The 10,716-nt window shown below is 37.5% G+C and overlaps 1 protein-coding gene across 1 annotated transcript; it reads right to left on the reverse strand.

The window, feature by feature from the left end:
• Positions 1 to 1,320: 1,320 nt before the first annotated feature.
• LOC122212743 (olfactory receptor 56A4-like) lies at positions 1,321 to 4,176 on the reverse strand. Its single transcript, XM_042926687.1, has 2 exons — positions 3,925 to 4,176; positions 1,321 to 2,016 (listed from the first exon to the last, which is right to left on the reverse strand). The coding sequence occupies exons 1-2, from the start codon at positions 4,171 to 4,173 to the stop codon at positions 1,321 to 1,323; spliced, it is 945 nt and encodes a 314-aa protein (XP_042782621.1). The 5' UTR covers positions 4,174 to 4,176.
• Positions 4,177 to 10,716: the final 6,540 nt, after the last annotated feature.

A 10,716-nucleotide genomic window follows, 5' to 3' on the forward strand; every position in this document is an offset into this window, starting at 1 on the left:
TAGGTGTCCAAAGCCAAATTTCTGATATCACATATAAAACTGGCTCCTCAGTTAATGGCAATTCTGCCTTTCCAACTGTTTTTCAAACAGCCTTGAAGAAGCAGACTCTTCATTATAGAGAACAAACTGATGATTACCAGAGGGGAGGTGGGGGAGGGCAGATGGGTGAAATAGGTAATGGCGATTAAGGAGTGCACTTGTGATGAGCACTGGGGTGTTGTATGGAAGTGTTGAATCACTATATTGTACACCTGAAACTAATATTACACTGAATGTTAACTACCTGGAATTTACATAAAAACTTAAGAAAAATAAAGGCTTGGAGTCATCCTTTACTCCTCTCCATCTTTTATATCCTACTTATGGACTCTCAGCAAATCTTTGACCCATAACTTCAATTTTTACTCATCACCTTAATCCAAGCCATTATTACATTTCACCTGGATTACTTAAATTAAGTCTTGGGGTCTCTGGGAGGCTCAGTGGGTTGAGTGGGGTTCCTGGGTGGCTCAGTAAATTGAGTGTCTGACTTTGGCTCAGGTCATAATCTCACAGGTTCATGAGTTCAAGCCCCACATCAGGCTCACTGCTTTCAGTACAGAGCCCGCTTTGGATCTTCTTTCCCTCTCTCTCTGCTCCTTCCTCGCTCACACACACTCTCTCTCAAAAATAAATAAAACAGGGGCGCCTGGGTGGCTCAGTCGGTTAAGCGTCCGACTTCAGCTCAGGTCACGATCTCATGGTCTGTGAGTTCGAGCCTGTGTCGGGATCTGGGCTGATGGCTCAGAGCCTGGAGACTGCTTCAGATTCTGTGTCTCCCTCTCTCTCTGCCCCTCCCCCATTCATGCTTTGTCTCTCTCTGTCTCAAAAATAAATAAACATTAAAAAAAAAAACTTTAAAAAAATAAATAAATAAAATATTTAAGAAAATATTGTCTTCATTGGTTCCCCTGTTCCTACCCACATCCCCCATGTTATATTTAAAGTGCTATCTCATCCTTGCCCTAGGAATTAAATGTGACAGTTACTCAGAATGTAAAGACTAAGAAGTATATGGAAGGTATTAAATAATTATTTAATGAATGGGTATTGAAGGATCATGATGGCAACGGGTTAGAATAAAAAGGTAATTGTTGCCTAAACATGTGTTCAGTGAGGATTTGAGGAGGTGATAATGAGGGTAAATATTATGACAGTGTCTGCAGAAGGTTTAAGTTCAAGATGAGGGTAGCAGCATGGATGTCATATGTGTTCCTCGGGGCATTTAGGTGAATCTATCACTAAAACAGACTCATAATCTGGATCTTTGACTCATATCTCTCAAAACTGGTACTTGAATAGTTTGAGAATCCCTTGCTTGATTTCCTGGGTTCGTACTCCATAAACAATGGGGTTCAGGGCTGGTGGAATGAGGTGGTGCAAGACATTGAGAAGAATGGGTATCTCTGAGGGCACCTTCTTTTCTGCCTTGTTTGTGAAGATGAAGACAAGCAGCAATGTATAGAAGAAAAGTATAAGAATGAGATGGGAACCACAAGTACTCAAGGCTTTGGTTGCTGCACCTCCTGACTGCAGACGTTTAACAGCCCTCAGGATGAAGCAGTAGGATAGTAAGATGAGCACTAGGTCAGAACCCAGTAGACACCAAACACTCACAAATTGGTAGAGCTTATTTGGGTGAATATCCCCACAGGAGAGCTTTGCTACAGAAATGTTGGCACAGATACAGTTCTCCACCACATTGCTGGCACAGTAGTTGAGCCTGGCAGCCAGAACTGGTGTGGGTAGTGTGGCCAGAAAATTGTGGAAGACAATGAAGATGGCTGCATAAATGACAAATTTTTCAGTAATGATGGACGGGTAGTGCAGAGGATGGCAAATGGCCACATAGCGGTCATAGGCCATGACCAGGAAGGTGGAAGACTCCATAGGAAGGAATGTATTCATGATGAACATCTGCAGAAAGCAGCCTGCAAGGCTGATGGTCTTCATGTTAAACCAGAAGATGAGCAGGACCTGCCAGAATCATTATTCTCAAAAACTGCATTCATTCCCACCCTACAGTACCTAACCTTGGGGGAAACTTTCAATGGCTTCAACCATCTGTATCCCCAAACCACAGCCCTATAATCCCAGCTGGGACAGTATCTTAATTTAAAATACCTTCTATGTGCATCCCAAGTAGAGCCTTATTTATACCCTTTTCTCCCCATCTATAGACCATGCCTCTTGTTTAATGTTTACTTCTAGCCTGTCTTCTCTTGATCCCCAGAGTTCTTACCCAAACTCCAGTTGAATGCATCACAAGAACACCAAACTCAGTAAGTTCAATATTTACATTTGGATACTCTCCACCTTCTCTAGACATATAAGAAATCTCTTTCAATTCTGCTTCCTATCTCACTATATGATATAAACATACATCCAGTTACACTTTAGAAAGTAAATTCTAGAGCTCTTGGATGTAAAGGTGGGATCATTCTGAGTCAAGGAAAATCTCCCTAGAAGTAAAAAGAATGTAAAAACTTGGAATATCATTGACTCAGACATTGAGAGAGGGCCTGTCAGTTGGGAAAGAATTAAATCTTTAAAAAATGGACACTACAGGAAACCATCAAAACCCTAGAGGAAAAAGCGGGAACAACCTCTCTGACCTCAGCTGCAGCAATTTCTTACTTGACATATCTCCAAAGGCAAGGGAGTTAAAAGCAAAAATGAACTATTGGGACCTCATGAAGATAAAAACTTCTGCACTGCAAAAGAAACAATCAACAAAACTAAAAGGCAACTGATGGAATGGGAAAAGATATTTGCAAATAACATATCGGACAAAGGGCTAGTATCCAAAATCTATAAAGAACTCACCAAACTCCACACCTGAAAAACAAATAATACAGTGAAGAAATGGGCAGAAAACATGAATAGACACTTCTCTAAAGAAGACATCTGGATGGCCAACAGGTACATGAAAAGATGCTCAACGTCGCTCCTCATCAGGGAAATACAAATCAAAACCACACTGAGATATCACCTCACACCAATCAGAGTGGCTCAAACGAACAAATCAGGAGACTATAGATGCTGGAGAGGATGTGGAGAAATGGGAACCCTCTTGCACTATTGGTGGGAATGCAAACTGGTGCAGCGACTCTGGAAAACAGTGTGGAGATTTCCCAAAAAATTAAAAATAGATCTACCCTATGACCCAGCAATAGCACTGCTAGGAAATTACCCAAGGGATACAGGAGTGCAGATGCATAGGGGCACTTGTACCCCAATGTTTATAGCAGCACTTTCAACAATAGCTAAATTATGGAAAGAGCCTAAATGTGCATCAATTGATGCATGGATGATGGATAAAGAAGTTGTGGTTATATATACAATAGAATACTACTTGGCAATGACAAAGAATGAAATCTGGCCTTTTGTAGCAACGTGGATGGAACTGGAGAGTGTGATGCTAAGTGAAATAAGTCATGCAGAGAAAGACAGATACCATATATTTCCACTCGTATGTGGATCCTGAGAAACTTAACTGAAGACCATGGGGGAGGAGAAGGGGGAAAAAAGTTACAGAGAGGGAAGGATGCAAACTGAGAATAAACTGAGGGTTGATGGGGGGGTGGGAGGGAGGAGAAAGTGGGTGATGGGCATTGAGGAGGGCACCTGTTGGGATGGGCACTGGGTGTTATATGGAAACCAATTTGACAATAAAATATTTTTTTAAATAATTAAAAAATTTAAAAAATGGACACTGAGAATGAGAGGGGACATATCTGGGAGCTGTGACAGACCCTGTGTGACGGTATGGACCACTCACTGAGGATTGTCCTTCAGGGGTAGTAGGATTTATAGCAGCAAAACAAACCACTATTTAAAGAAAAATAACTGAATGCTTGGAAGTCAATCCAGAAGGGGTCTGACCTTGGGGATGACAGTGAGGCAGAGGATGATATCCAGCACGGAGAGGATGGCAAGCAGGTAGTACATGGGTTCGTGCAGAGATGTCTCTTGCCGAATGGTGAGTAATAACACAAAGTTGGCCCCCAAAGCCAAAACCAGGAGGGGAGCAAGGACTACAGATAGCCAGTGCTGTGTTTCCTGCATTCCTGGGAAGCAAATCATCAGGAATTCAGTCACCTGGGTGCCTGTGTTGTTGAGAAATAGTACCATGACTGGCAGGTGGGCCTGAAACTGGCTGAAAGGAAAGACATGAATTCAGGGTTTGACTGTTTCATTAACAATCTCCTAACTGATGTATCTGCTTTTGTTCTAGGCTGTCATGTTTCTCCACAATTCTGTCGACATGAAATATGTCTACAATTTAAATTGTACAAGTGACTCTTTGTTAAAACAATGTCCTTAGCATTCATAACCTTATGAATAAAAAATAACTCCCTTCACGAGTATATTCCAACTCCACACATAAACCCAGCCACTGACAGAACATGCTTTGCTCTTTGTCTCAACTCTGTGTTTTTACATGTCATCTCCTTCTCCTAGAATCAACTCTCTTTCCCTCAAATAACTAACTTTTTCTTGTTGCATTCTATCTGGAACGAGAGTTATAGGTCTTAGAAATGGTTTTTCTTAAAAAAAAAACAAAAACAAAAACAAAAACAAAAACAAAAAAAAAAAAAAACGTTGAAGGGGCGCCTGGGTGGCGCAGTCGGTTAAGCGTCCGACTTCAGCCAGGTCATGATCTCGCATGAGTTCGAGCCCCACGTCAGGCTCTGGGCTGATGGCTCGGAGCCTGGAGCCTGTTTCCGATTCTGTGGCTCCCTCTCTCTCTGCCCCTCCCCGGTCATGCTCTGTCTCTCTCTGTCCCAAAAAAAAAATAAATAAAAAACGTTGAAAAAAAAAAAAAGAAATGGTGTTTCTTGTTACTCTTTCTGCATCCATGGTTAGATGCCTCCCCTTTCCATTGTTTCCCTATGATCCTTTAACTTCCTGAGCATGCTGCTATTAAAGCATTAATAACACTCTCCTATACAAATGGTATGTCCTATTTGTCTGCCAAAAAGTCTGTGCTCCATTTGTCAGCAATGAAATCTTATCTTTTTATAATAGCACAGAGAAAAGCGCCCCGCACCTGCTGACATAAAAGGCACTCAATAAGTACAAGTCAGATATATGAAACTGACAGATTGTTGAAAGCATCATAATACCCTTGACTCTTTTAATTTAGCATCTCCATATCTTGATGTACTGTGAACCACTGGCAGTCTTGCTTAATACTCACTAAAAAGCAGAACAAAGCAGAATGGGAAAGAAAAAAAAAACAATTAGTGGTGAAACCTAGGGGTGGAAACAATAAATACAAAATTACCTGTGCAGTATCTTATTTGCATCTGTAGTCAGTAAGTAGCTGCTTAAAAATAATAAAATAAAAACCATTATATTTCCTTGGTAAAGGAGAAAAAATAAGGAAATAAGGCTTCAAGAACAAGAGAAGAACTAACGGAATAGTTAAACATGCCCAAGGACAGGATGCTGCACAAACTGGAGCTTCAGTTCTCTTCAAGGATCTTCTCAACCATCCTGGACCCTCATGGGAAGAAGTTGCCAGGTTCTGCTGTTGTTCTCCTCTGAGGCAGAGGAAAAACCATCCCACCATCCCTTACAGATGAATTTTGGCGCATGTTGTTTGGGTGCCCCTGAATACACACACACACACACACACACGCACGCACACACACACACCTCCAAATGATATTTGGAGCTCTCCATTTTTTTTTCTTCAATATATAGTGCGGGCTTCTTATCAGCCTTTTCTTTTATCTAGACCAGTGGTTCTCAAATGTGGGTGTGTATGAGAATCACCTGGAGAGCTGGTTGAAACACAGATTGCTGATACCAATCTCCAGACTTACCTATTTTGTAGTTTGGTGAGAAAAGTCAAGAATTCACCTTTCTAACAAGTTCCCAGGTAATGCCTATGCTGCTTTTCCAGGGACAATACTTTGAGAATGATAAAGCTACATCCAACTGTCATTAACTGGCCTAACCACTGATTTAGGCTAACCCTAATCCAAGACTGCCACCTCAGTTCAGCCAGCCCTAGCCTCAGCTCTGCTCAGCTTCAGACATCACATTGACTGCTTCTCCCATTATCTTTACTTAAATTTGACCACAATTCTGGCCAACCTCTGATCTCCCAATTTTAAAGTTATCTTCCTCCCAGGGACACCCTGGGAGTTCTATAGGTTCCTGTTTCATGGTTTTATCCCTCTGCCTGGATCTATAGTTCTTAGGCACCTTTCCTAGGAGGACCAAAGCTCATTAAAGTCAAGAAAAAGGTACACATCATTTTTCTTTGTGGCAGTTGGCACAAATCCAGACACTTAAAATATGCCTCAAATAATCAAATCAGAGACAAAGCTGAGCTGACCTTCTGTGAGCTCAGCTGACCCACAACCTAATGTGTTCATGCTCACACATTGGTTGATCTTCAGGTCTTCACATACCAACATCTGAGGATACAATAACATTCTTCTATATGAGCAGTGAATTAAACTGAAGTGCAAACTCAAAAGTGTCACTTATGCTTGGCTTTCCAACATACTGTTTCCAAAATACCTACAGAGAAATTCTGCCCCAAATGGCAGTTTGATCATCCAGCTGCTATCAGCCAAAGTGTGACTTCTCAACCTCTCACTAGCCCACTGCATATGACTCTGGTAAAACAGGAGATATTTATGTGATCTGAAGAGAAACCAAAGTATTGTGGCTTTGGCCCCTGGACGACTTTATAAAGATGTCTCTATAACAGCCACTCTCCTGTGGCTGGAAACATGAAGAGTTTGTTTGGGCATCCTGCTCCCATGGGTTCCTGCCTCCGTGCAGATGCACACACACATTTCTAATGTAAAAAGAGATTTCTGAATTTATACTCAGATGAAGTGAAAGAGCAGTGATTGGCTCATAGTTTCTTTTGAGGCATCTGCAAGTTACATGAACTGAGATGTATTACTTGTAATAGAAAGAAATATCAATCAGGGACTCAGAGGATGTAACTAAAAGACCCTTGAGAAAGACAAATGACATCAGACTTATGAAATGACTTCATCTTATATATTAGCTGCACTCTAGAAAAAATTGTTTTTAAAATGAGTACTTTATGATGATTTATCATTAATTTATATTAAGTTTTTCACACAGGGAAAATATGTCACTGAAAGGAAAACAACTATATGGAATCCTGAGTACTTCAAACAGTATACTTAAATAGACTAGTAAGTCAAGAATATCATCTTGACTGATTTTATTCTGGGATCTTCACCAAAATAATACTAAAAAAGATTGCATAAAATTTCATTAATCCAAAATAAGACAAGAAAGTAGAAGGAAATTAATATATTTGAGGTTATATACAAATAATAAGATGGTAGCTATAAAGCAATCAGCAATTGCATTTATGTAGATAGAGCACATATTCTAAGTACAAGACTAAGACTATCAGATTAAATATATCCATAATACTTACAAAAGATGCATTTTACTTTTTTAAATGTTTATTCATTTATTTTGAGGGAGACAGAGAAAGCGCATGTGGGATAGGGGCAGAGAGAGGGGGAGGGAGGGAGGGAGAGAGAGAGAGAAAGAGAGAGAGAGAGAGAGAGAGAGAGAGAGAGAGAGAGAGATTGAGAATCCCAAGTAGACTCCATGCCATCAGTACCGAGCCTGATGAGGGGTTTGACCCCACAAGCCATGAGATCATGATCTGAGCCAATATTGAGAGTCAGATGCTTAACCAACTGAGCCACCCAGGTGCCTCTGAAAGACAAATTTTAAATATAAACACCAGAATCACTGAAAACAAAAGAAAGGAAAAAATATATCAGGAAAATACTAACCAGGAGAATGTGAGTAGCTATACTAATCTGATTAATGCAAACATTAAGGCAGGAAGCATAACCAGAGATAATGAAGGACATTTTATAATAATGAAGTGATTATAATGATGAATTGGAAAGTGTAACAATATCACAATTTCTATTAAAATAATGCAAAAACATTAACACAAACAAAAGGTGAAATAAATACACAATCACAGTGAGATTTCAACATGACTCTCCTAAAAGATGATAGAACAGCTGATAAAAAGAAGATCCATACAGATATGAAACATTAGAAGAGTGTAATTAACAAACTTTACCCAAATGACACGTGCAGAACATTGTACTCAGTAACAACAGTATTAATATTCTTAAGTAAATAAAACATTATCAAAATCAACTAAATGCTGAAACATAAAAAAATTTTCAATGAATTTCAAACTATTGAAATTATTCAGAATGTTCTCTGACCACAGTGAAACTAAGCTATAAAGCAATAATAATGTATCTGGAAATCCCATACTTCATACAAATTATACATATCTAAAAAACCTACGAGTAACAGAAAAAATCAAAGTGGAAAGTAGAAAATATTTTGAACTGATGATAATGAATATAAAACATAAAAGAATACATAAAAATAAAACTATAGTCAAATATATATACATATATGTATATTCTATATTACATTTAACATATTTTAATGTATTACATATGATAAAATGGAATATATTATATATGAATGAAAAGAAGAATAAAAATCAATGATTAAATATGCCATCTGAAAAAAAAGAACTAATCAAAAAAGAAGGAAAGCAATAATTAAGACATCAGAAAGATTTCCCAAAGATAAGAAACCTGAAGAAAACTATGCCAAGGCATATCATGATCAAATTGCTTAAAATCAATGATAAAGAGAAAATCATAAAAGTAAACACAGGAAAAAAGACATTACATACAAAGAGGAAAAGTTAAGGATAACAGCAGATTTCTTGTTAGAAACCATTCAAGTCAGAATATGGAGAAGCAACATCTTTAAAGTACCAAAAAAAATTTTGTTAACTTGGAATTCTATATTTAGTGAAACAGAACATTCTGAACATTCAGAAAATTCTGAATAATTTCAATATCTTTCAAAAATTAAAGAGAGAAAAATCCTTTTTCAGGCATACAAAAGCTGAAATCATTCACCATCGGGAGCCCTGAACTGCAAAATATATTAGAGGAATTCTTTGGAGCAGAAAGAAAATGATACCAGATGAAAATCTGGATGTGCAGAAAGAAATAAACAGTTCCAGATATGATAATTACATAGGTAAATAAATAAGCAAACTAGTGTAAGATTTTCATACTATATATGAAATGGTATATCACTTGAGGTGCTCTGTGGTAACTTAGTGATGCATACTGTAAACTCTAAAGCAACAACTAAATTAAAAAAACAAAAAGTTATAACTAATAAACCAAAAGAGAAAAAGAATCACAGTGAAAAGAAATACTCAATCCAATATAAAGCATAAAAACAGGAAAACATGGAACAAATAACAGGTGTGATGTATAGAAAACAAGTAGCAAGGTGGTAGATTTAAATCCCACCATATCAATGATAAAATTAAGTGCAAATAAATTAAACAACCCAATTAAAAGGCCAAAAATATGAGTCTGAATAAAAAGCAAGACCCAATTACATGTTACCTATGAAAACACCACTTCAAATATACAGACAAAAATAGGTTAAAAATGAAAGAGTGGAGGAAGAAATATCATTACAAGAAAAGAATATAAGGGCACCTGACTGGCTCAGTTGGAAGAGCATCCAACAGTTAATCCTTGGGTGGTGAGTTCGAGCCCCATGCTGGATGTAGAGATTACTAAGAAGAAAGAAAAGAAAAGAAAAGAAAAGAAAAGAAAAGAAAAGAAAAGAAAAGAAAAGAAAAAGAAAAAGAAAGAAAGAGAGAGAGAAAGAAAGAAAGAAAGAAAGAAAGAAAAGAAAGAAAGAAAGAAAGAAAGAAAGAAAGAAAGAAAGGAAGAGAAAGGAAGGAAGGAAGGGAAAAAAACTTTGAAAATAAAAAAATTGAAGATATAAAAATGAAACCTTTAAAAAAGAAATCAATCTCTCACATGAACATGTATATAAAAGTTCTTAAATCATTAGCAAATCAAATGCAATGACATATGACATATGAAAATGGTAAGTGACCACAAACAAGGATAATATAATATTTGAAAACTAATGTGATCTGCTCCATTTACAGAATAACAAATGAAACTATGTGAATATCTCAAGAGAAGCAGAAAAAGCATTTGACCAAAGTAAATACCCATTTAGAAATCTTAGCATATTAAAATAGGAGGGAATTTCCTTGATCTGATAAAGGATATTTCCAAAACACCTACGGAAGTCACAGGCATCAATGGTTAAATGGTAAAGACTTGTCCTTTAATAAGAAACAAAATAAAAGACAACAAGGTCCAATATCACCACTCCCTTTCAACATGGCACTGGAGAGTCAAGTCAGTGAGTAAATCTGAAAAAAACAGATAGCAAGCAGCAGGACTGAAAAGAAAGGAATAAAACTGTCATTTTGCAAAGCATATAATTATGTACTTCAAAAACCCAAAAGTAGAATACTAGAACTAATACATGATTAGATTTATCAACCAAAACATGGGCAAAACGCAATTTAGCTGTGTATGACAATAAACAGAAAACAAAGAACATATTCACAACAGCATCAGAAAAATTAATACCTGGGAATAAGTCTAAACAAAGATTACATAATATTTATCCTGAAAGATACAAAATTGGAACCTAAATAACGTACAGAAATGAGGTTATGGATTGGAAAACTTAATACGGTATGGATGTCAACCCTCC

The sequence above is a fragment of the Panthera leo genome (assembly GCF_018350215.1).
Source record: "Panthera leo isolate Ple1 chromosome D1 unlocalized genomic scaffold, P.leo_Ple1_pat1.1 chrD1_random_Un_scaffold_75, whole genome shotgun sequence".
Taxonomy (NCBI): domain Eukaryota; kingdom Metazoa; phylum Chordata; class Mammalia; order Carnivora; family Felidae; genus Panthera; species Panthera leo.

Excerpts from the sequence above, each read along its gene's own strand:
- LOC122212743 (XM_042926687.1), bottom strand. The coding sequence starts at position 4,173 with ATGGTACTATTTCTCAACAACACAGGCACCCAGGTGACTGAATTCCTG. Across the intron at positions 2,017-3,924 it reads GCCTCACTGTCATCCCCAAG|GTCCTGCTCATCTTCTGGTT; the intron begins GTCAGACCCCTT and ends TGATTCTGGCAG.